A 27,210-nucleotide genomic window follows, 5' to 3' on the forward strand; every position below is an offset into this window, starting at 1 on the left:
GAAAAAAGGCATTAATGGATCCATCTCCTTCTCCATTTAAGACTTCCTAAACTTATAGCCATGAGCCAGTGATCTTATCTCTTACTCTGGTTCTATATGCCAGCACTAATGAAGATCCCTTCTAACGTAGGATGTTTCCCAAGCATCCAAGTGTGTATGAAAATACATTTCCAGACTGGGCTAAATCAAAAGCATAAAACAATATGCTTGTTTCTGTCACAGATGTGAAATGTATGATATCTATTCCTAGAAAAATTGCTGCCATGGAATGGCTCAACAGCTGACAATTGTACATCCACAATTTAATAATTTGAGTTTTAATTTTCAGCTCTTACTTTTAATTTTTCAAATGAAATCAAATAACTACATGGACAAGGGGGAAGGAACCCCCCACATACAATCAGGTTCAAGTTCTGTTGAATGTCAAAGGGTCAAAATTCTTAGGGCTACTTGTCCCAGCAAATGAGGGTAGGAACTCTGACTGAAAGAAATCAGGTCACATTTCCCCAGAAATTGATTAGATATTTTAAGAGTCTGGAGAAAAAAGATCTACAGGGACTTTCAACATGAGAACTAACAGCCGAGAAATAGATTTCAAAGACATGCAGAAATAAGAAAAGGACACAAAGAAGTATATCAAAATAAGATATAAGCAATTCATGGCAAGTTCTGGTATCAGGAGACAGAAAGGAAAACTGATCATGTAAAATGAGTTTCTCTTGTGTAATCTGAATCCTGGCAGCATTCCTCTCATGTATTGGGAGTGAATGATTTTTTTAAATGCCTGTTTGCAACTTGAGTTTGGCATGAGGATAGACTGATATAATTAAGTGGGTATTGCAAGCAGCATTTGGAAAGGCAAATAAAACAAACAGGTTCTGCCACATGGTTGCATAGAAGTCAAAGCCTTCTTTTGCCATTTCTGGCTATATGTAATGTTGGCCCAACTGCTTAACAGCTTTGGCCTCAGTCCATTCATCTATAAGTTGGGGTTAATAATGCCCACCTTACAGGACATTGTGAGGATTAAACAAGACAATAAAAGTAAGTGTGCTGTAAAGATTATCTTCCTTTCCTCTTAAATTATTTTTGGAATAATTGTCAGAAGAAGAGCAACACATTTGATCAGAAAGATGAGTGTGTGAGCTAAAAAAAAATAGCATTTTACAACTTTGGAAGATGTTACCTACTGCATTTCAAGTTTTTGATATTGTTAAACTATGAACTCACGTGCATTCAATCAGCTGAGCAGTCAACTTTCCTGTGATGTGGAATGTTCCACAGTAACAATCCCCAGTATGGCAGCTTCTGGCCCCATGTGACTATCACACACTTGAAATGTGGCTAGCGCAACTTAGGAACTAATTTTGTCATTTTATGTACTTTTGTTTCTTTAAATTTAAATAGGGATACATGGCTAGTACCTTCTGAATTGGACAGCACCCTTTTAGATCTTCCTGACTGTAAGGTTCTCTCACACCAGTCTTGAGGAAGCAGAAGAGCATGAGTTTAAACACCTTGGGCACTGAGATTGTACTAGGTTCAAATCCTAGCTCTGCCACTGAGTGATTCATGTAAGTTCCTCGAGCCTCAGTTTTCTCATCTGTACAAAAGGAATGGTAATGAAATCACTTGCTGCATGTGACATGTGGAGAGTAATAAATAAGTTAATACAAGTAAGAGCTTCAAAAGGTATTATGATTATTCCTTCTAAAATAACAGTCCTCGCACTTTATTGTAACTATGCATTTACTCCTCTGCCTTCTCTACTAGGCTACAAGCACCGCTATAACATAAGTGCCAATCACCATGCCTGGCACATTTGGACTCTCATTAAATACGTTCAGGAAGAAGGGAAGGAGGGAGGGAGGGAAGAAGGGAAGGAGGGAGTGAGAGAAGAAAGGATCAGGAGAGGGAGGGAAGAAGAAGGAAGAAAGGAAGAATGAATGAAGTAGGCAGTAATATCTTTCATGAAGAATAAAGTAGGCTGCTAAAATAAAATAAATAAAATATGAGAGTTTTAAAGAAAAAATTCAGTGGAGATGACTTGGAGATGACTTAGAGATGAAGATGGAGCCTGGTACTCCAGGGAAAACATATCTCTAAGTGACAGTAAACGGATTGGATAACTCTGAGAGAACCAAAGAAAGATGAAGGAAGCTAAACTGAAGGGTTTTTCTAGATGCTACACTGATAAAAACATAAACTTCAATCCTTAAAAGTGTGTTCAAGCAAGCTTCTTCAAGAGAATACAACCGTGGGTTGTGTAACCTTATTTGTCTACAGAATATTCTCATAGAAAGGGTCCACCAGAAGTGAAGTACATGTACATTGGGCTCCCCATTGCCAATTTTTCATTTATACTATATTCACCAGCTCCCCCCAAAAAGCAGTAGTGGGCAAGTTTTCATAACTGTTTATTCATTATAAATAGTAAATATTTACTGCACTTTTTACATGAAAGACATTTTTACAACACATTGTTGTTGGTTGAGGCTGCAACACAAAGATAGTACTTCTCTTGTTCCATCACCCTCTAAGACCAATGCATGAACTAAATTCGGTACTATGTCTAGTCTCACTAACTCGCTACATCATAGTTCTTAACTCTAAAAGGAATGTATTTGTGCCTACCTCATTCATGGTTCCAAGAATAGAAAGAAATAAATAACACTGCCTTCCACCTTCTTGTTCCTCTCAACATCTCAAAAAGCAAATTTATTGACATTCTAAAATGTCACCAAACAAACGTATGTAAACCTCAGTTCCTATAATCTTTTAATATTGGATATCATTGTATAATTTAAAAGTACATGAGAGCCATGTGAACATTTCTGTTCTTGCCCTGCCTTTCATAGAAAAGAGAAGAATGTAAACGTAAGCAGTTTAAAAGCATAATTATCTGATCTGGTCTCTAATCAAAGGAGCAACCCGGGTGTTGGTTGTCCAGCAAATGGCAAACATCACTGCACTCTATCACTATGAATGATGGGCTGTGAAAATAAAAGCACCTGCAAAAATATACTTCTGATTTTGTTTATATTGCCTTGGGCATTGCCAAAGCATCCATGAGGTACACAGTATTGCACACTGATAAGCAGATATGTGAATGCATGTCACTTTCTCTCCACCGTGCCCTTCCTCCAAACCAGGTGGGCTACCAAATAAATGTGAACTGGAAAAACGTCACACACCTCTCCCCACACAGGAAAGGGAAACAAGTCCTTCTTCCTGGTAGCCCATATCCTGTTAGCAAGACGTGTCCGGGACATTTATTGACAACTAGATTACAAATGAGGATACAGTAACAAATAATTTATTCAGGAGATCCTTTACAGCTAGTCTAGCTTCCTAAAAATGGTTGCATTTATTTTTATTTCAATTTCCAGTGTGTAAGAGTCAAGGATTCCTCCATTCTTGCTTCATGAAGTGAGCAGTTTTAAAGTTGTAGAAGTATCAGCATCGAACATCGACATGTTATACTTGAGTATTCTATTGTATTTTAGAACAGTCTGCTTGCCCAAACCAGTCTGGGTAAATCTCAATACACACACACACACACACACACACACACACACACACACGCACACACACACACAAGCAAATGGAATGTTCTAGCTCCTCGATGATCAGCACTAAAGAACTGGGATGTTTTGCTATGTAACCATGTGAAACCATTGCCTTAAAATGTTGCATTTGTCTTTTATTGCTCCAGGTCTTCCTCTTCTCCACTGCTTTTGTCGAACGTGTTCAAAAGAATTTGAAACCAACTATTGGAGGAAGAAAATCAATCACTCTCCTTTGTCTCCTATTGGGACCACCCCACCCAGCAAAAGGGTAATTTTTTATTTTCTGAGCAGATTCTTCATGTCTAGGCTGTGAAGACCAGAAACAGGGCCAGTTTTAGCTCCAAGTGGACAGTTCACTTATGCGATATCTGGCTTGAGATAATGAAAGGCACCTGTAAGGAAACACACGCAGCTTTTTAGGTCATGCTGGGACAATTCACAGTCAGGGGCAAGATCAGCTACAGGCTGACAATGTCATATTTAATACCGTGGTATCAAAGGCTTGAGACTAATATTTTTATTCCTGAGACAAGTTTGACACAACTTTGTGTCCCTGGGATTATCCCCCATATGATCCTGGAGCTGACCTCATTAAGAACATGTGTTTCTAATGTCAGGGATTATTTCATTTTGGCCAACCCTTGTGTTTTACCTAGTGGCAATCAGTTTTTACGTCTCAACAATTAATAACCGCAAGATGTTGTTGACATCAGTTAAGAAAATAATTACACAAGGAAGCCCCTGCTGGAACAGTCAACTGGCTTTGAAAAAAAAAAAAAAAAAAAAATTGATACCGGCATGTGTGGCTTAATCTTGCCTCTAATTCACCTTTCTTAGGGAAGAGTTGAGTTTATCTCCCTTCCAGGAGAAATTGCCCCCTAAAAAGTCCAAGGCTTACTTTGTCCATACTGCCCATATTGGTAGCCTGTGACAGGGTCCATACTGTAGCCTGTGGTGCTATAGGTGGGTGGACAGTAGGACTGAGATGTTGGCAGACTGTCCAAGCTCTTCATATGGTCTAGTCTCTGACTGCAGCTGGCCGACACCGTGGTGGTAGGTTCCAGACCCCCGGTGAGAGGGGAGAGCGCATAATCAGTCTGGGGCTGATGAGGTACCCCACCGTGGTTGGTCAGGAGTCCCATTACCTAAAAAAACAGCCAGATTGGGAAGAAGTTAAAACGCAGAGAGAACCAGATTGCAGCCTACAACTGAAAGAATAACTTGACAGTCCAGTTTTTACTTCTTTGGAAATCTGTTAAAGAGCTGTCCAGGAGACTATGACCCCAATTCTAAGTGGCAGAGATATTACATCATGCCCGATGATAACATCTGACTGCAGTTTCAGGAGAAGGAAAGGGGGAGGGAGAAGAGGGGAGAAGACGGGGAAAAGGAAAAGAAGGAAGGAGAAGAGGAAAGAGAGAGATTACACCATGTCCCTAGTGATAAAATCAGACTGGAATTTCAAAGAAGAAGAAAAAAAGGATGAAAAGAGGCAGAAATTGTATCTGTTCATATAGAAAAATGTCTGTTCATACATTATATCTGGAAGTTTCACATATGATTTTTAAACAGTCATTTGCTTATATTTTTAAAAGATAAATGAATCCAAATCAAGTTATTTTTCATGTACTTTGAGACCTCTGTGCCTTTCTTTTTTATTTATTTAATAGTGTTCCCTCTCAAGAAAGCCCCTTTCCTTATCTTGGCCATCCTTTGGTAATTAGAAATATTTACTCCTTTCCTGATGATCCCTGTTATTTTACTTACCCCTCCCACTGTATATTCATTAGTTCAGTCAGCTGCTTTGACTGGTGAGAACTTTGAGAGGCGCAATCTACTCATCTTTATATCCCAGCACCTAAAGCAGTAAGTGCTTGACACATATTAAATGCCAAATGAATGAAATGTAAATGATTCTCCAAGTAAAAGCCTCCATTACCTATTATTTTATTTCTTCTCTAAACCACCATTTCATATATATATATATATATATATATATATATATATATATATATATATGAAGTGTTAAAAGGAAAGACAAGCCTGAAATGCAAACATGGTCTTAAAAAGTTCAGTTTTGTAAATAACCTGGAGAGTAAGACAACTTGGAAAAAAGAAAAATATCCTGTGACAGAATAACTTTCGGATCAACATGGTGAAGTGTTTCACCAACTCAAGATCCCTGACCCTTACAGCACCTTGTGGTGAAAGTAAGTGGATAATTAATTTTGCAGCTGGAAAACTGCCGCACGAGAGAGGAAGCGATTTTTCTAAACTGTGTACCCTTCTGTGGCAGGGTTCAAAAGCAATTGCAAAAGAAATGTAATGCCAGGTGAAGAGCCCCTCTAAGACACATCTACTTACAGAGTATTTAAATGCAGTATCCAGCAATTCCACAATATTTCCATAACAGTCCTATCTTATTTTAGGAAGTGTGAAGCCTATAGAGATTAAAGTGTACAAATAAGAGAAAGAGGAGAGGGTAGAAATGACAACCAAGCCCTGGCTATAAGCCCTCATGCTAATTGCAAAATAACTCTCATAATTCAGGCAATAGAACCCTGGATCTAGGAGTTCCAATAAGGCAGGAATCTGAGAGGCAGGTCGGCAGGGGGCGGGTCTTGTTTTGCTTCCCACAAAGGATCTCAACTCAGATTCCAAAAACAAGGATCCCATAATTCCCTTTGGGAAGGGTTTGCGTAATCCTTATGATTAAGTAAAATCTTCTTGAACTAAAGCTCTGAGCTGATCCATCTTCAGTTAGCCCCAAAAGACAGAGAAAAAGACATCCACCTTCTGTGGATTATCAATTATCCGCTCTTCCTCCATTTTAACAGAACATTTGAACGGATGTCCCTGCCTTCCCCAGAAATCCTGTTTTTCATTTTGTTGTCTCTCTTTCATTTGAGTTATTGTCTATGCACACACATGGGAAGGTGGGCCCGTGTGGGCAAAGCCACACCGCAATGCCCACATTTTGAAAGACATCCCAGGAATCTAAAATTTTTTGAGATATGTGGTAAAACGTCTTTTTTTTTTTTTTTTTACAATTTTTAAAAATTAGTTATATTCTTTAAAAAACACACACACAAAAAAACATTATTTGTGGCAGAGCCTAGTTTTGTTTTATTGGGGATTTGGAAAAAGTGAAAGTCACAAAATAAAGTAAGCATCAATAGGATTGACAATTCCAGGAAGATGGAAAATCACTAGAATGTGGGTTCTTTTAGGGACCTACCCAGCATCGTTTATAGCAATTTCTTCATTTCACTATTTAAAAAAACTTGAACATAACTAAGAATGCATTTAAATTAGTTCCTGGATATGTTTTCCATCTACGTGGGTTCTTTCTGCCTTTCTTTGAGCTTATATAGATGATTTCTATGTAAGTATGTACTTGGAAAATTCATGAACTTCGATTGATACACTGATTTATTAATTATGAAATTTCAGTCCAAATTAGACATCTCTTTTAGGAGAAAAGAGTCTTTAAGTTAGAGGTTGTTTGGTGCCAAACACACTCCTTTCAAATCAGGAGTACATTTTCGTGTGCGATCCTGATGAGTGAGATTGGACATGAACATAAAAACATTTAAAAATGTGATTTTTTTAATGAAAGGGAATAATCGCACAGGCAAATATTTTACCATGAATAAGTTGTGTTAAGCAAAATTCAAAAACTTAGAAAAAGCAATTTTGTAACTATATCAGTCCAGAGAGGAAAGATATCCAGTGGCACTAAATAAAAGGAAAATAAGCTCTAAATTAATAGTGTCCTTCATGAAGATACTTACTTGAAATTCAGCCAATGGTAGGTCGTTTTAAGGGAGCAATGGAATGTTCTATGTACAGTTATACTTGATGAGCTCAGAGCAGAATTTTATTCAAGACATGCACACTTTCCCATGAGCTATATGTACATTTTTGTGATAAACTTTTAAAAAAATCCCCTGCCATACATTTTTTGTTTGCATAACTTTGAAGGCAGCAATAACTAATTATAGGGGATGAGGGAACCCAAGAAGGTCCTAAAAGAGAAGAAACGTCTTTCCTATAAGCAAAAATCAGCTTATGATGTTGTTCATGAAGCAACTTTTGTCAGTCACTGCACTAGAAAATTCTTTAGGAAAGGATTTAACTCTTAAGACCTTGAAGTATATCTATTGAAGGATGGAGAAGATACCCTGTTTGCAGGTCCAAATTGGGGCAATAGAAAGATAGTTCCTCACAGGTTCCAGGGCTGAGTAGCTTTAAGACATCCCAAAACATGACCAAATAGGAAGGACACCTGAAGGGTCTTCCTGTGTGTCACTATTGTCCCACACAGAAAGCTAGTGAGGGCATCTCCTTTCGCCACAGCGCTCAGCACAGCAGCCCAATACTTGCGGGGGCTGATGTGAGGGCATAGAGGGGACCAGAGACCAGTTATCTTTTGTTCCTTTGACTTCCCTGATAGAGCCCCCAAGACAGACATTCACAAGTTCTTATTTCCACTGTGATGGTCATATATTATAATCATAATCTCAAGAATCTTATAAGGATGGGGAATACAGCACTAACATTTTCCTACATTTGGCCTGAAACTGAGATTAATAAATAATTATAATGTGATTTATTTCAATATTTCACACTGAGAAAACTTGAGAAATATACACCATTTTACAAGCCTACTGTTTTACATTTTTAAAAAATGTGTGTTGGCGGGGGGAGTGAGGACATCAATAGAAAATGCATTACTCTCCCCTCACATAATTTAAAACCTCAAATCTCTGTAGAAGGGTTCCATTACACTTTCATGTATGTTTCTTTAAAAGCCATTTTGTGTTTCATGTGGTTCAAGGGAAGCTATGGAAATTTCTTTCTGTGCACAAAGAAGTTGGTAAATGAACTTCTTAGAACTTATCCAATATGGTTATGGAATGTCTTCCAGTCACATTTTCTTTTTAAGAATAATGTCAGAATTTCTTTTATGCATGCTTTTCCTACAAATTCCTTCAAATTTGTAATTCAAAGCCTAAAATCAAATTTTAATTTGTTGTAAATTGGATTTTTTTGCCCTCCCCTTAAACCATTAGTAAGATATTTCTACTACAGGGCTGGCATTTTGTACCAATTTTTTTTTTTTTAATTTGGGGTATGAGAGAAGCTTGATTGCCTAGTTTTGACAAACAATTTCAAAGAAAAAGAAAAAAATTCAAGGCTACACAGTTCTGTCTCCTGAACACTGATCACACTCATTAAATGCCAGGTAAATCCAGGAGATGAAATGACCAGAAAGACTTTTTCTTTAATAAAGATCTCTGTTCCGTCTCATTAGAAAAGGAAGCAAGGAGAACTCTTTCTTTTTACTTTTAGTTGTGAACCATCTAAAAAAAAAATCTATTGAGCAGATTTCTAAATTGTTCCAAAATGTGTTCCACATACTGTTTCTAAATTGTTTTTTGAACAGCCTTTAAAAACAAATTCAAAGCTTCTGAATTTATGTCCACCTTTCTTCTACCATCTCCTCCATCTTTTGCATTATTAGAGAGACATTTTCTGAAGATCTCTTTAAACTCATTCTCAAGTTTCAGAATTCCAAATAGGTTGTTTATATCTTGATTGGAAGATTATATGGTTCAGGAAAACCTAAGTCTTTACAATTGCTCCATGCCATATTTCTCTTGAATTAATTTTCCTATTGCAAGATTAAATAAAAAAGATAAAAACTATGGGCCAAATTAAGATTTACCTTTAAAATGATATGTCTGGAAAATATTTGTCTTGGCACAAGCATTATGGTTTTCCCATCAGTTGAAAGTGCCTGAAGCTTATCAGAAATCTAAAATGATTCAGTAAATTATGGTGCACATCCAGGCGCTTCTTTTTTCTTTAGTAGGAATTCTTGGTTCACATCTTTCTTTTCTTTCTTGCTCTTAAGTAGTCAGATGTTCTGATTTAACATTTAACATACACATTGTTTGTTCTTTTAAAAAAAAATGTTGTGAATTCCAGCTTTGTATGACATAAAGAGTTTTTTATTCTTCCATCCTTTCCTCCAAAAATCTACTGACTATATTTTTTTATTTAGATATAATTTATTTTCAGAACCAAACAAAAATGTTCAAATGTTTATCCAAACGTTTTTTGCCAATATGGGTGTTACTGGAGTCATCTAATGGTTAAATTTCAGTAACTGTATCTTTGAGGTTAAAAACCTAAATTTAAAGAGCAGAGACTTTCCTGAAAATGTTGTCCTCAGATTCAAATGCCTTAGGAATTATCCTGCAGTTGATTAGCATCTAAATAATTAGATTTTGGGTCCTGTCTGTTTGAAAGCTGTAAGAGGGAAGTTGCCTGAAGGCAGAAGTTTCTCTTAAGGTATGTGTGGTGACCTTCTCACCCATCCTGAGAGTTAGGGAAAGGCCAAGACTGATCTTTACCTAACCAGATAGAAAACCTGTGCATGTTTTATTTTAATCCTTAGCCTACATTTTAAAAGTAGCTGTGCTTAATGCATGATGAAAAAGTATGAGTGCCAGACAAGTGTGCTTCATATGCAGCATACATTTCCAAGTTTTCATTGTAAAGAGTACAGTAAGTATTGTATCAGTCAAACTCTAAGGGATTATGTATGTTTCATCTCCAGCCCTGTGACCAATCACAGAAATAGCTTATTTTTATCAATTATTTTGAATACCTATTTCTCAATAGAGTTAAGTGTTAAATTTAACAGCAATATTCTTTAGGGACTGATGACTAAAATATAAATCTAGACAGAGAATTAGCACAGCAATGAGTTGCATAACCACAGATACTTGTTCTTAACCAGGCAGATGTTCTTCTAATTTAACATTCAATATGCACATTTAGTTGTTTTTTAAAAAACCATTGTGGATTATGATTTTGTACGATATAAAGGGTTTTTCAGCCTTCTAGCCTTCCCTCTAAAGTGTGTGTGTGTGTATATATATATATATAACTTCTAGTTTACTTCTAGCCAGTGATGAATAACCATATCATGTCCATCTATTATCAATAAAGCCCATTAAGAAAAAGTTCACTCCACCTAAATGAAAAAGCATGCCAGTTAATACTGCTGGTATTTGACTATGTTAGACCCACCATGGGCATAATAAAATTCTCATATGTTTTAATTCATTTACGCATGCCTGCATTTCATATGCTTTGTGACCATGTCTACAATTAATATGATTTATGGGAAAAGAACATGTGCAATATTGGGGAACTAAAGCAAATATTTTTTTCTTCTATGAATGAAAAATATAACAAAATGGCTCAGGAAAATTGTTGGCCCTTAGCATATTAAGAGGGACTGACAGAGCCCTGGGTAAACTTGGAGAAGTTAATGATATCCTCTTATCTGACCCTGACACATTTGCAGCATGTAATTTACAGAAGCTCTGTCCAGGGAATCTTGACAAATGCTCCTGAGGATGTCAGGGCAATGTTCCATTCTAATGTAAAACAGATGTGGGTCAGATACCCTCATTCATCACTTAACACATAGAGCCTCAAACTCTTTCTGGGAGGAATGACATTACCTGCTGTTAACTCTTCTCATTTCAGGAAATTTCTCACAACCACTGTAGCCCTCTAAAGCGCGTGTGCTCAAACCTATCACTGTTTCAAAATCCAGTCTGAGAACATGACTGTGGAAAATCAAATGTGTATCTTGGTTTCATTTCATGACTACTCTAGGATACTTTTGCTAAATATTAATTGACCCTTTGAGACTTGGGATTCTAAATATAGAAAGAGAAAAGCTCTATGTTTGGGCATCTCACAACACTTCAGTGATACGGCATTCAAAATTTTGTCTCTAATTGCCTGTAAACCAAACTTCCATGTAAGGAAATGCAAGGCTGATTCACCCTAATAACCATTCATAAATGCAAATCTTGCTGACCTTTAACTTCACGGTCCCATTTAAGACTCACAAATCACTTATAATAAACTAGAAATACTGCCTTTTAGTGAAAAGAGCTTCAACTCTGCTTCTCCCAAGCAGAGGAATGTTGGTCTATATGTACTATATTCCCATTTCCCTAAAAGTTTTCCCTCCACCTACCACTCTAACAACATGTAGGGCAGACATTCTGATCTGCTAAAGGAAGAAAATGGTTGTCCAGCTCAACAAGGAAATTTCTTCTTTCTTTCAGACTATGTATGATGTAAGCAAATATTTCTGTGGCTGCCTAAAGTCAATAGCAGAAGATTGCACCTATGAAATGTCTGAAGACTATGGAAAAGAAGCTTCCTTACCCTTTTCTTGTGAAGGAAAGTACGTCCTTAAGATAAAGAAAAGAACCAACTGAAAAGACCTGGTGATACTGATTTACCTGTGATACTGATGAGTAAATGTCAGGAAAGGTATTTCTGGTAATCACGGGGAAATGGAGAACAGGCTTGCAAAAGTCTAAGAATGAACATACTCTTTAGAAAACACTTGCTGGTCTCTTTCATAGGCTCTGTGGTAAGGCAGAATAAGCATTCATTTAAAATTCATGGAATTTGGCCAGATGCGGTGGCTCATGCCTGTAATCTCAGCATTTTGGGAGGCTGAGGCCAGAGAATGGCTTGAGCCCAGGAGTTCAAGACTAACCTAGTCAATACAGTAAAACTCTGTCTCTACAAAAAAAAAAAAAATTAGCTGTGAGTGGTGGCATGCACCTTTAGTCCCAGCTACTGGGGGGCTAAGGTAAGAGAATCACCTGAGCCCAGGAAGTCAAGGCTGCAATGAGCCATGATTGCACCCCTGTACTCCAGCCTGGGTGACAGAGTGACTCTCTGTCTCAAAAAAAAATTAAATTTAATCAAATTAATGGAATTTCTACCAACTCTACAAATGTGAGACAACATCTGAGAACACAGTCTTCCAAAAGCTAGAAACTACTACACCATTAAGCTAAAATCGTATTTACCTTAATTCTCTCCCATACCTAACTCCAGGGACACTGAACCAATAAAGATGCCTGTTCTTTTTTCCACCTGACGACTTGTGCTTATGGTCATAATTTGGGCAGTGGTTATGTCTCCTACTGCACAGGCAACTTGATGTAGGCTGGCAACATACAGAACCTACTTTGATTTACAGAAACTAATTCTGCTCCTGCAGATCCTAGCAAAATAAAATCTTTGTAATCTAGTGATTTTTAAAAATGCTCCTCAATTGATAAACTCAAAATCACTTAGATTGTCCCTTATGTTCCAAAACCTTTTGATGGTACATGATGTTTTAGCTACCCTTATCCTTGGCTGGTGAGAGAGAAGCATCACTGCATATCAGATTCCCCTGCCTTTGAGGCAAGTATCTTGCTTCTAATTTACCCAGTATCTATTGTTATAGAAGATGGACTGTATATTTTCAAAAATACATTCATGTCAATATTATATTTCAATAAGTCAAAACTAGAATACAAAAAGAAAAACAACAGGGTGACCCTCTCCCCTCCCTGCTCCTCACCCCATGGAATAAAGGGTTGACTTTAGTTTTCATTATAGTGGGTTCTCATGTTATTGTAACCTGAATTTCTCAAATAAATTGATCTTAGTACATTATATTTCTGGAGACTATCTTATCCAGCCACCTTAGAGTTACTGCATTCTAAATGGACATCAATATGAATCCTTAGATCTTTGAAATGTCTAAGTAGAATACTTGAAAATACTCCAGTTTACCAACATACCGCCTTTCCTTTGATGTCACTCAGTTCCCGTGTTTGCTTTATTTTTCATGGACAAGCAAAAGTATATTTTTGTCAGAAATTCATATAATTTTTTTTTCTGAGACAGAATCTCACTCTGTCACCTAGGCTGAGTGCAATGGTGCAATCACGGCTCACTGCAACCTAACCCTCCTGGGCTTAAGCTGTCCTCTCACCTCAGCCTCCTGAGTAGTTGGGAGTACAGGTGCAGGCCACCATTCCCAGCTAATTTTTGTATCTTTTGTAGAGACGAGGTCTCACTATGTTGCCTACGTTGGTCTCAAACTCCTAGACACAAGCGATCCCACCTCAGCCTGCCAAAGTCCTGAGATTATAGGTGTGAACCACCACACTTGGCCATACATGATATTTTTAAGTCAACAATAATGAAACCCTGTTGCAATAGCATTAGTACTTTATCAAAAAGCACTTAATGTTCCTCAGCCTAAGTCTACAAGACAATTTTTTTTAGTATCGTCTAAGTTGAACAAGAAGGTACAGAAAAAGCTGAGATAGTTTAAACAGTTTATGTGAAAATGCACAGCTAGTAAGTGGCTAAGTTTGAACTCTATTGGTGCTGTCTTTCGATTAATGAGTTATACCCACACTGCAATCAATTTATTAGACAGGAATTCTTTCTTTTCCTTTACCCCCTTATCTGCCTCATCCTTAATATTATTAGGTAGTTTATGGCCTCGTTTTAAAATTAGTCTCCCCCTACTCTAAGTTCTTACACAAAGGGCTGACACTGTGTTGAGGTAGAAGACACCATCAGACATTAATTAGAAAAAAAACATTCACCTGTGGAAAAAATCAAGAAGCCATTTTAGAAACAAATGGATCAAGAGTTAGGTCTCCACGTGGGTTTTCCACTATTCGGTACATCCCAGGAAATGTTCCTCAAAACTTGATAGTTTGGTATTCAACAAAAGGGCTCCATAATCAGAATAGAATACACTGAATTAAACAAAGTTAAACATGTTTTCATACCGCAAGACTTGTCAGGGCCTTTAGTAGGCTAATGTGCACTCGTACACTGAAAGGTAAAGGGATATAATTTCTGACTTTCACCAAATTTTACTTTCAGAATACTTTTCTCTCACACCACTGTTCTACAGAGGCTGCTTTGGGGAACAAGTCTTTATCATGAGGCTTGGTTTGGTTTCAGGGTATTCAAATAGCATCATTCCTCTAGAAGCTTATAATCAAAGGCAGTGGGGGTGTGGATACACTACAGTAGAAGAGAGCCTGGTATGTGTTTCAACAAGGTATACATATCATAATGTGGCATCAATAGAGGCTAAAAAAGAAATTTTGCCTGGAAGAGTCATGGAAGGGTTGACATTGAGCTAGAAGCATAGAGTGACACAAATAGAGGATCATCTCTACAGCAGGTATTTTGAAATCTCAGGACAGATGCAATAGTTTAACTAGATTTTTTTAACGCAATCTGCCCAAAATGAGACATCAGTATTTTGGGGAGAAAAAAGAAGAGTTACTTTTTTAAGTAATGCTTGCTTCTTTCATTAGTTCAGTGCTAAAGGTTACCCGAACAGTCATCTCACAGGTAAGAAATATTCCCTTCAATGTAGACACGCTATCCCATTATTCTGCAAAATGCACTCTCCCCAAATGTCTCCCAATTTGCCATCTGTTCCATTGATCAGCAGGGGCAATGTAATTGCTAATCTCAGAAACTCTAGTTTACTGAATTCGAGCTAAATGTCAAGAGCAATTTTTAAATATTATACTATACATTGAAAAATATACACCTCTGATGAAACCCAGACTGTTTTACAGAGACAGATTCTTTGGAAAAACAAACACACACACACACACACACACACACACACATAACTAGTATACAACTAATGACTAAATCAAGTCTTCTGTGTCTGTAGTACAAAGCACACATTCATCCCCTAATTGAATAAATATGCAAGTATTCAGATTTCTGGAGATATTGCCATTTTGCAAATGCAATAATAAATTAAAAGCTTTACATTGCATTCCACCCACATATAAAATAAACGGTTGATTCAGATCATTGGCCCCACATAGTATCTAGCACGGCTGTGTATTGCTAACTACAAAGAAAAACTTTGTATCCTAGTTGCTTAGTTATAGACTAAGCAATAATGCTCATTTTTTTTCTACTCAAGAGCAAGAGGAATTCAAATGGGACTAAAAAAGAAAACACAAGGTTGTTGCATTTGATTTGTCCAATGTACAGGAGAACATAGCTGACAGAATTTCTATTTAAATCAACTCGGCAGACACAAAAATAATTAATTCAGCAAGGAAGGTTTTCTTTTGGCTCATTTCAGTAACATGATGTAAGATTCAGTCACTGGCTGCTACATTCTCCCTTTCTTTAAAAAGGAGATTTGCGCCAGGTCGTTGTCTCTTTCACAGTTCGCCAAATTAAACTAACTCAAGAGGCTATGACTGGAGCTGACATAAACCAGGGCTCTCCTCATACTCTTAAGTGTAGCAACCACAGCCTTAGAGAAAAACCAAAAGTACCAGGTCAATTACAGCCTGCTCATTGATTCAACAAATGGATTAACAGCCATGTTTTCATCCATGAGCAGAACATCTCGAAAACCTAATATGGCAGAATGGAAATCTCCAAATGGCCAGTGGTTATTCTGGTGTAGCTGAAATGGGCTTGTTTATGATCATAAACATTCTTGAGCCTTCATAAACATGGAGGCTTCTGAAGTCCTGGCAATCAGCGCACAAACTGCTTTAGAAAAGAAACAGAAAGAGGCTCAAGCCTTTGAGAGGCTGCCACTTTTGTAAAAAATATCTCTCTGCCCCCAGCTTTGTTTGACACCCAACAAATTTCTGTAATCAAAATCACTCCTTTTTCTTCTACAGATAAATTCCTGGAAAGTGTAAAGGGAAGAAAGCTCTTCCACTGGGAAATAGGTTGGTGGCAGGCTACTTGTTTGTCTGATTCTTCACAATGATAAAGGTAGGTCAAGGGCACAGAATTTGCAACCAGTGTGTGAAATGAATGCCTTATCAACAATACTAGCATCAAGTAGCTTCTGGATGCGCACCCAAAACCATCCCAAAAAATTAGCTATCTTGAAACAGAAGCTGGCTGTACTGCCAGGGTGAACCTTATTGCTTTGACCTATATCAACAGCACAAGAGAAAGGCAAGGAATTACCAAGCCATGGTAGGAAAGATTTTCACGGCAACAAATGAAACAGAGAAGTACCCAATGCAACAATTTTTAATGACTATATCCCATCCACATAACAAGTCCTTACCCCCTGGATGAGCAAACAACCATCATTTTGCCTTGGCAGCTAAAGAATTTGAGATCATTGTTAGCACTGTGGTCCCAAAAATGACAAGCGAAATCAAAACCAGTCTTGAGTTTTGTGTACACATATTAACACTTAAATGCTTCTTCCTAATAAGTTTCAGGATTAACAAATGTTTGTCAAAAGGAACTGTGCTGAGCAATTGAAATCTAATTTGAAATGGAACCACGATAGTCTAATACATATATGCATGAAACGAAGAAGCTTCCTAATAGGCATAGCTGACACCAAATATGCAATTTACATACATTACACACTAATAATCTCAATTTTAATATTATTCTTTAAAAGCAACTGGATGGGTGGTAGAGTTAAAGGTTTGCTTTTGTAAAATGTGAATAAGAACAAAAAGTTGATCCTGGCATTTTATGCCATTAACCACAGTCTTATTAGTGTAAAGAGCTATCTGCTCTTTCTGGGTCTATTTCAGAGATGGTATCTCATCAACACAAGTCTGTGATGATTCAGCCGGACTTACTAGATGAATGGTGGATAAACTTGATGAGATCTGCAGACCTCCTCTTTGTTCCTGAGTGGTGCTGAGTAGTGGGCAAACATTCAGGCTTTTTCAAGCCCAGTACACAAATCTTTATGAGAATTTTTTCTTTCCTCAGTAGATTATCCATGAAATAGGACAGGTGTACTGGTTATTCAATTACATCTTACCCAAGACCTGGACAAAATTTGAAACGAGGCCTCACAGCATAGTTCTTACCATGGGGATTTATTAATAACAATTAAAGGTTCTCTAAAACAAAACTTTTTTTTGTAATTTAAGCCTATTTTCTCATTTTGTCATTGGTTTCACTCATAAATCAGAAACTAAAATCTGCCCATCTGCTCTAAACATCAAATGTGTTCATAATAATCCAGATTTATACCAAATGTATTTGTAAGTATTGCTGAATTGAGAGGAACTCAAAATTTATGGGCTCTGAGGTTGCAAACAGAACTTCCTCTTTTCAGGGAGGAAAATGCTTAAAATGAATGTAGGAAAGGCTCAGAAAGCTTCTTACATATCAAATGGCTTCATAGGGAAAAAAAATGTCAGTGATATAAGAGTAAATGAATCAAAACCATATGGATCAAATTTTCCTTAAAATACACAGTTTGAAAAATTAAGGAGGAAAAGTGCTTGGCAAAAATGTGTTTTAGGTTTTACCAAACCCAAAACATTTGAAGAATCATTTGCAATGGTTGATGAACCCTAAATGCAGCCAAGTTGGCCCATTTTGTATACTACAAAACAATAGAAAAGATTCCTAGAAACAGTGTAACCCACTGATACTGTATTTCACTCACGAAATCTTTAGAAACTATTACCAAAGAACTGTGAAGTTTGTAGAAGTCGGGTGGGGGGTGAGGCATGAAATGATAAAAGTTTGTTAATTTAATTGGTCTTGTTTTGGAGGTTTGGCTATGTGTGTCTTGGGGGTGGGGGAGCAGTGAGGGTAGTATTTCTTGCAAAGAAAAGTTAATTAGAAGAACGTGGGCCAAATGTTAATTAGCCTTACATCTTGAGCATATGGTAGTACTTCCTCGGTACTCCGTATTCCAAGGCAGCATTCCTTTTTCCTCCTCCATGTGTAGGAAGGTGCTGATAATGTACTCTCTGGAGATGTAGGGGAAATAAACGGTCTGTATTACCCCATGTACTATATTGTCCTCACATCAACAGAACAGAAACTTTCAGAAGGATGGTAATACAGAAGACAGCCCGTGTTGCAGTGAGTTAAATGCTTTCCTTCCCAGAGCGTATTTTGTCATTCATTATAAGCCCCATCTCCAAAAAGGTTATGCAGTTCAAACAGCTATCCAGAGATGGTAGAAAATTTTGAGGTCATTAGCCTGTCTCCACCCTCTCACGCATCACTGAGAATCTCCCCTTAAATTCCCTGACACATCCAGCCTTCGATAGAATGAAAAGCCAAGCCCACCATTTGTGAAGCCATTCAACCATGGCTGCAAGAAAATTCAGTCAAATATCACTGGGGCAGCCCTTGGGAAATTTCTTAGGACATTATGCTTCCTCCGGTTGTGACCAGCCACTAAAATGTGTAATTTGTGTTCATAGAAGAACTAGTAAGAACTGGATAAGAGACAGAGTTGGCTCTTAACCCTGCCACTAGCTCACTCCATCAATTAGATGATTGTGTTGCCTTGGCCTCAGTTTTCCAATAAGCAAAATGAAAATATTCCCCAGATATTGTTGCTGATTCCCTCAGAACAAGAAAAACTCGCCAATGATTAAATAATGTGCAGACCCTTTCAGCAACTTGAGGAGGAACAACATCAGAGTTTCTAAAGGTTGCTGTTGGTATTCTGAGATTTAGGCTGTCACAAATACAGATCAGTCCATTGCCAAGCTCTGACCATCTGTACAGGTGTGACCTCCCTGAGACACTGCTTCACACCAGCCCCTCATGAAGCTGAGACCTTCTCTGAGGAAAGGACTGAGGACATCTATGGTGCTCCATTTGGCAAATGGCTCTAATTCCCAGCCTTTGCTCAAGGGAAAAGATACATTAGAGACACAAAACAAAAACCAACTATTGTACACATAAACAAACACACACACACACACACACACACACACAGAGAGAGAGAGAGAAATGCTTTGGCTATCCTTATAGTGTCTATTAATTCCTTGATGAGAAACTAGAAAGCCCACTCTACAATCATTCACACATACTCCAGCTCACAATTTCCAAGTGTGGATGGCAAACAACACATCAATTTCAATGGCTCTAGGGAAAAAGTCTAATAAAATGCAGAAATATTTTTAACATGTCAAATAGTTCCACCAGAGAGATCTACAGTGAACTGATCACAGTGACTCAAAAAATTATACCCAATTCCGTGTAAATTGACAGGTGGCAAAAGGCCTCTGATGACATGTAAAGACAGAGAAAAGGCAAGATACAAAGTTGTATGCGCTACTTTCTACTTTCTCAATTATGTTTCTAAAGGAGGCATAAGAACCTAAAAAGCTAGAAGGCAATATGCAAAGATATTCATGGTAGTTGCCTTGAGGGTTGTTTTTTCTACTTTACAGACACTTTTTAAGCATTTTTTTTTTTATTTCTCTACAATGAACATCCAGTGCTTTTAATATGGGGAGAAGATAGAAGATTAATGGAAATTAAACTTAGCAAAAAGAGCATAAATTGGCCTGAACAGAAAAGTTTTAAAAAACTAGTCTCTACTAAATTATTTTATAATATGACTAAAACCTCCTGCATCTGTTTTTTTATGAAACCTGTTTTCTCTTCATTCAACTCTGGACTATAATGGACAAGATCCTAGACCAAGAACCAGGAATCCTAGATTCTAGTCTTAATTCCCTCCCTATCAATCCTTTGGCTGGCAGAAGGTGACAATCATTTTGGGCCTCAGTTGGTTTTTTTCTGCATATTAGATAACCAGACAGAGGTAGAGGAAGTAGAAGAGTAAGTAGTGAGGAAAAGGAGAAATGGTAATCATAACGCTATTAGTTATTATCAGTTAGCATAACATTGTCCGTGTTATATGATCCAATATATTCATAAGTACTCTATAATAAGCAGTGACTTATTATAGATCACAAGCCTTTCTCTAGTCTCTTATTTAGTTAACAAGTAAACCAGGGTGTTAGACATGAGCTCTTTGCTTCACATTTTTCTTTAAAATGTTTTTAAGAAAGCCAGACAAGCAAAAGTAGTGTAGGCACCTCTTGTTTAAATAGTGTCATTACAGAGAAGTTATATAGCCCAAAGTCTACAGAAATCTAAGTTCAAATCCAATTCTCCTACTCCATTGTTGCATAAATATGTTTGGCAAGATACTGATTTACTCATTGTCCTTTGCTCTTTAATTTTGCCTGAGGAAATAAGGAGGAACTTCATATTATTTGTCTCTTTCCTAACTCAGTGGGGTTGCTACAAAAACCAAGAGAACATAAATTCCTAGTGGTGGTTTGAGGTGGAAATGTATGGCAGAAATGCAAAATACCCTGCATATTGCAATGTAATAAGGAATTACCATAATATGTAAGATATAGTAAAGAAATACAGGAAAAAATGCCTATGGAATTTTCCGTTGCTTAGTATTAGAATGATTTTGCTCTACCATCAACTCCAGAATCATAGCCAGGCTTCTTGAAGTCAAGGATTAATAGTTAGGAGATCACATTCTAGCAATTCTACTTATGTGATACTTATATAATACAAAAGAATACACATCATAACATACAAGATAATACACTTATACAAGAAAGTACCAGTTTCACCTATAGAATACAGGTTCTTATTAGTTTTATTGCTATTGAATAAAGTAAGGTACTAAGAATTGCCAATGGAATCTGGGATCTCACCTTGCAGAAGCAGCTAAGGCGGGAGTTTACTTTTATTAAAACTTTCAACCAAATCATGTTCATGAAAAGCTTTTCTACAGCCCCCAAAACTACAAATGTTAAAAAATCGCAGAGATAAGTACCTCTGATGTTACGTCTAAGTTGTGGAAGAAGCTTATATGCCATGAATCTGGGTATTTTAAGGATGACTCTATCAATATAAGTCCATGATTTTCATGTAGAAATCACATTCACAAATGCCAGTACTTGGAAATAAAATGTATTAAAGTCCTGTAGGAAGCACTTTCATTGTTTTCATGTTGTTATTTTTCAGCTGAGGTTTAAAGCCACCTCAAATTTTTTTTTTATCCCAGGATGTGCTATAGGAATCTATGAAACTTAATTACATTTACTGTTACAAAAAAGGATTTATGAACTTTTGCCTTTAGGCAGAAATGTTTATTTCATTGCCTTTGCTATCCATTCTTTTCAACTCCTCCAGCTTTGAACTTTTCAGCTGCTCACAGTTATCACTGTCGTGCAGAGCCCAGGAACTCCACTCCCAAGACACGCACCACAAGTTGAAGAAAACGAAGAGGCAAAGATATACGAGTCGTTATTTTGGCCACCCTTTGTGCCATTAAAATCTCATTTTCTGCCTATTAGAATGCCCTCTTGGTGCTTAGGCAGCGGTGATAGTCAGTGATTAGTGTGTAATTGAGTATAATTGTCTTTTCACTTTTCATTTGTGTCATTCTGAGCTTCTCTCTGTTTTTCTAACCACTAAGAGGAAAAAGGGGGTTGAGAACAGATAAAGCTGTTCAAACTCTCTGAAGAGATTCTCGATTGCAATTATAGATTGCAACCCCTTGTGACATTTCTCCAAATTTACTGGGCAGCTATCCTTGCCACCTGGGCCAAGCACTCTCTAATAAAATCAAGGGATCTGTATTTAAACAACTGCTAATAATGTCAACCTCAGACAGATGCCACATGTAGGAAATTTAACCAACCCTCTCACATGCAATTATCAAGGCAATTTATTAATGTGATCCCCTAAGAAAAGCTCATAGTCCAATGCAAATTAGAAAAACAATTACAACATTCAAATATTTATATAGTCCCAAAGAGCAGTAATTCCCCTAATTTGTGCATTTATAACTCATTTATTCCAGAGTTGGTAGTCATCAGCTGGGTCTCTCTCCACAGGACTTGTTTGCTTCCTCTCTGATTGTTTTGTCAAAGCTTTAGTGTTTTCTTATGAGGTGCTTTTGATTGAAACCTCATCAATTTAAAACCTTATCAATTGATTGAAACCTTATCAATTTTAAATACAATTTAAAACAAAAAACAAAACAAAAAACCTGCCACTGTTTGCAAGCTTCTTAACCAAAGCCCAGAACTAGGATGGAGAAGACAAAACATGGCAAACACCTTCACAACTAAATATGAACACAAAGTCTCCAAGATTATATCAAAAATCACTTGAATTTTAAGTCTAAGCTACAACTTTTGATGAAGCCAGTAGGAAGGGTGGAGAGAAAGGAAACTAGAAAACTGAAATCATGTGGCTTGTATAAAGAATACATTATGGTTTAAATTTGGCAATTCATTACACTACTGCCTCAGGGAATTGAGTATTTGGTTCTGGTATACAGCAAATCGTCTGTCTAGAAACACGGGACTGACCTGAGGTGAGAGGCCATTGCCAATGGTGGGGTTCATGGGGTTGGAGGGCCCCGACGGAGGCACAAAGCTGTCTGTATAGCTGGAAAATCCATGCCTGGTGCTGGGGAGGCAGTAGGCAGAGCTGCTGTCTGGGTTGGAAGGAATCGTGCTTTGGTGTACAGTGCTTGGAGGAAGCGGTTGAGGTCTGTGAACGGTGCTGCTGGGATCTGACACGGCTGAAATGAAAAAGATTGTCAACCATCATGTTTTCTTTTAGGCCAGCAGAGAAAGTTCAGTGCAAAAGTTCATCAGCCACCAGGCCATCAGGAGCATCTATTGATCAAATCAAATGTTCACTTCAAACTGCATTTCTTAACATGCAGGTGTAGAATCACCCATAACAGATACAGTCACACCTGTCTCTGCACATACTTGTAAGTAACATAGATACTCTCACGGCAGGCTCACCCAGAATACAAATGCAGAAATCATATTAGCAATGCTAACAAGCATATTTTGGTAGTGAATGTTATTCATCAATATGAGAATTAACCAATATAAGGACTGCAAGTCTCGAATTTCTTATCAAATATGCTTTTAAAGCACCTAAATATTTGTGTAATAATACAGTTTCAAATGCCTGGAATGCTCTTTCATAATCCAAAATAATCGGGTCTTATAATTTAACATTATCCCATTCACCTCTGTGTGCTAACAAATAATGACTTTGTCAAAGCTTACCTTCCCTCTATTATTCCTACAGTTGGTAAGCATCATCAAATTCCAATTAGTTGCAAACTGGAGTAAAACGTAGAGGTAAAATTTTCACAAAAGAAAAGCAAATCCCACGGTTATTTAGGAAGGTCATTTTGTTTTAAAATACTGCAATGGAATTATATTTATTACAGCACAGTTTATCTAGAGATATTCTGATACATCATAGAACAAACTATTTTTCTGAAATGGGATAGGTACGTTCAGGACAACCTGATGTATTATAATTAACAACATGGTGTCAGCACTGCAGAAGGATTCACTTGTATAAAATATCCACCAGAGAAATCGCCTGGAAGTTACTTTCTAATCTCCTTGACTCTTTCTCGGTACCTTGTGGAATAGATGTAGGCTGGTAAGAGGTCTCCGACAGCTGGTACGTTGGCAAGGTCGGCATGGCAGTGGGAGGGAAACCCCCGGGAATGAGATGGTTGAAAGCCATCAGTTGATTGGCTCCAGCTTGCTTCCTCCATCTTGCACGGCGGTTGCTAAACCAGACCTATGGATTTAATTTAAAATTTAAGGATTTCACTGATGAAATAATAGTACATTCTTAATGAATTTTTCATGCTAAAACAGATTAGAGGCTTCTTACTGACAGGGCAAATAGATGCAAGAGTTCTCTGCCTTCTGTGTTGTTTGAGCGAATTGTCAGGAGTAAAAGAAGAGTTTAGTGTCAAAGGAAGGTAGAGAGGCTTCAGGGACCCACCATGGTTTTGCAACAACAGCCCCCATGAACCTTATGAGGACCATGGGCAGGAGTCACTGAGCAGGAGTAGGAACAACAGGAACTCCCCTCCCTACCCTCAACACCCACCCACGTGCATGTAGACAGCCTTCTGGGGAGGATACATGAGCCTCTGTGACCCCTGCATGATGCGTGTCCTAAATTTGGCCTTGCCTTTTACACCAAGCCTTGTATTTTATATTCTTATTAGTCTGTCTCTGTATTTCTGTGGTCACTATGGGTATAGCTTCTGGATGGTCACATAAATTGAACAGAGGATAAGTGGAGCCTTTTTTTCATCTCTTCCAAAATATGAAACATTGCGCTGATCTCAATGGAAATAAATGCCAAAGAGGTAAGTGTTTCAAGAAATGAAAGCCTTTCTTTAACTAAAATAATTCATTTGTGTCTTATTTATTTCAACAACAGCTTTAAGCTCCTAGAACACACTGTGTCAAGCACTATGCTAACCAGGTACATTCAGAAAAGCCTGATACAATATAATAAAATGCCCTCAAATAATTCAAAGCCCAAGTATTTTGTATGAGTCAATGGAGAGAAAGGGCAATCATGGCAGCAAGAAATGTAACTGAATATCTAAACTATTGAGAAATTGTGATATAAGGCCTTTCATGGGTCCTGTGCTCCTGCCCAACTCTTACACCTGCAGAGTTTAAATGTAGAACTTGGGGTGATTTTTCCACGGAGCACACATGATGTTTCCCCTAAATTGAGAGAGGATTTCTACCAACTAAAGATATTCTAATTCCTACATCAAAAGTTCATTGAAACTTTTTTTTGTTTGTTTTGAGACAGTCTTGCTCTGTCGCCCAGTCTGGAGTGCAATGGCGGGATCTCAGTTCACCCCAACCTCCGCCTCCCAGGTTCGAGGGATTCTCTTGCCTCAGCCTCCCCAGTAGCTGTGATTACAGGCACCCGCCACCATGCCCAGCTAATTTTTGTATTCTTAGTAGAGACGGGGTTTCACCATGTGGGTCTTGAACTCCTAACCTCAGCTGATCCACCTGCCTCAGCCTCCCAAAGTGCTGGGATTACAGGCATGAGCCACCCATTGAAACTTAATATGGAGGACAGCACTGTGTTTGGGGTTAGAAGGATATAAAGGGAATAAAATAGGATCTCTGCACTCTGGTAGTTTGATGCCTTGTCCTCATGGGATTCACAGAGCAGTCAAGGAGACCAAAATAATTGCTCGCTAGAGGTAGAAACTCCACATTTGGAAGCACAGAGAATCAGGAAAACTCTAAAGTGGAAGCAGAAAGTTTCAGCTCATTTTAAAGTTTGATTCTAATTTCGATGAGCGATTGCTCGAGATGGAAGTGACATCCTTTCTGTCCTACAGGGCAGGCAGATGCAGCTTGTTACAGGAGGCCAGCTTAAGACAAGATGAGAATTGATTTCCTTACAGAGCAATGTTAACAATTTTGCAACTTAATTGTAATTTTTAAAGTCAGATCATTTAAAAGGGGAGGAAAAGATTTTTTCTGGAACAGGAGAGCTCAATTTAATAAATCCTTTGCCAAGGGATTTGCTCAAACTTTTGGTACTCACCCAAGCATTTGTCTGAAAAGAGTTTTGTCTTCTCCCGCCATTGTTGCAAGATACTGGTAAGGAAAGCTGTTTGAACTTCCTCGAAACATCAACATTTAATACTCCTTAAGTTTCCAACAGGAAAACAAGGTAAGTTAATATCTTCCCATGTTGATACATAATTGAATTAGAGTTTTACTTAACTTAATAAATCGCCACCTGGGGTAATAGAACCATGAACAGCACTTAATTTCAGGTCTGCACTAAGTGTGCTTTCTCACTGCAAGTCTGAGTGCCTGTTATCATGGCTCCGAAAGACATCAGGGTAAGAAAATCATTTTCAAGAAAGTTCTGGGAACAAACTGTGTTAGCCTGGGGAGGCTGAGGGTGGGAAATTAGGGTCATGTTCATGCCTGAGTGCACTGTACCATACCACACACTGTGGTTGTAGTTTATATTATAATACGTCAAGACTAAGGAGGTACTCCCGGCTCAGATCAGGTAGTCCTCTGCAACTATCTAGACCAGCAATGTACAGTGCATCTCCAGCTTTATATTGCTGGGAGGAGAACTGGACTTCCAAAAGTTTTGATGTAACTTCACTCATGAAGATTTACTATTCTCAATTCCACTGGTGAAACCCTTTATGAAGAACTCAGAAAGGTACGCTTCGGTTGTTGCCAGATTTGTTGCCAATCTGTCTGTGCCACCTGCCTTCTGTAACCTTTAGATAAGCAAACCCAGGGGTGGTGAAGCCTGATCCCTCCATCAATCTCAAGTTACTATTGACTCAAGGTTCATTCTAACTCCACCACAACCCAATTTTTAGAAACAAAAATGTCTTTGCTCAAATAATAAAGAAGAAACATCATGAGTTTCTACAAATAACTTCAAAAGACAGAATCCAAACACAGTAAGAATATAAGGGTTTGGGGGTTTGTTTTCATATTTTCTAAAATGATATAAATAGGTAGCAAGGACATTGAGTAAACCCACCAGGAGTTGGATTAAAAAGTCTTTGTATTTATAATACAATATCTATTAGATCCACAATAAAAAATGAAGAGAAATTGTTGTGAAGCAAATCTTTACTGAAAAACAAAACTTCAGCAAGAGCTAAAAGAGATTCCCAAAGGAAGGAATTTAAATGTTGTTTAAATTTAGGCTAAATAAATCCAGAGGGCTATTCCTGAGAGAACCAGGGCTTAGTGAGGACTGGCCTGCCTGTCTCTGGCCATTTAACCTGATTTTTTAATCACCTTACCATTGCCAGCCTTCTGCATTTCCTAGAACCAGCTGAATTTTCCAAAAGAAGTATTAAAGGAAAAAAACACTAACATTGCAAATTAAGAACTGGTCTTTGCCTTCTTTATGTTTTGAAACTCAAAAAAGACAAATTTTCTATTTTTAGTAGACTAAAAAGAGTACCCTAGAAATGACCTTCACTTTCAATACCTGAACGAACCAAGCGTAGTGATCCTAGGAGGCTGTTATCAGCCCACATTTAGCTGAAATTTTCTTGATACTCCTAAGTCTTAGATAA

General features: G+C 37.7%; 1 protein-coding gene across 3 annotated transcripts in view; it reads right to left on the reverse strand.

Annotated features, from left to right (window-relative positions):
• Positions 1-2,402: 2,402 nt before the first annotated feature.
• Positions 2,403-27,210, reverse strand: part of PAX3 (paired box 3) — a 98,936-nt gene continuing 74,128 nt past the window's right edge. For 2 of the 3 annotated variants that reach the window (XM_054477321.2, XM_054477320.2), the window contains exons 6-9: positions 23,723-23,888; positions 22,637-22,851; positions 4,468-4,714; positions 2,403-3,961 (exon numbers count right to left, since the gene is read on the reverse strand). In XM_054477321.2, the coding sequence (XP_054333296.1) occupies positions 3,927-3,961; positions 4,468-4,714; positions 22,637-22,851; positions 23,723-23,888 (663 nt within the window). In that variant the 3' untranslated portion in view covers positions 2,403-3,926. The remainder of the gene's footprint in view (positions 3,962-4,467; positions 4,715-22,636; positions 22,852-23,722; positions 23,889-27,210) is intronic. The other variant, XM_054477322.2, reaches the window with a different exon arrangement.

This window comes from Pongo pygmaeus, chromosome 11 (assembly GCF_028885625.2).
Source record: "Pongo pygmaeus isolate AG05252 chromosome 11, NHGRI_mPonPyg2-v2.0_pri, whole genome shotgun sequence".
NCBI classification, from domain to species: domain Eukaryota; kingdom Metazoa; phylum Chordata; class Mammalia; order Primates; family Hominidae; genus Pongo; species Pongo pygmaeus.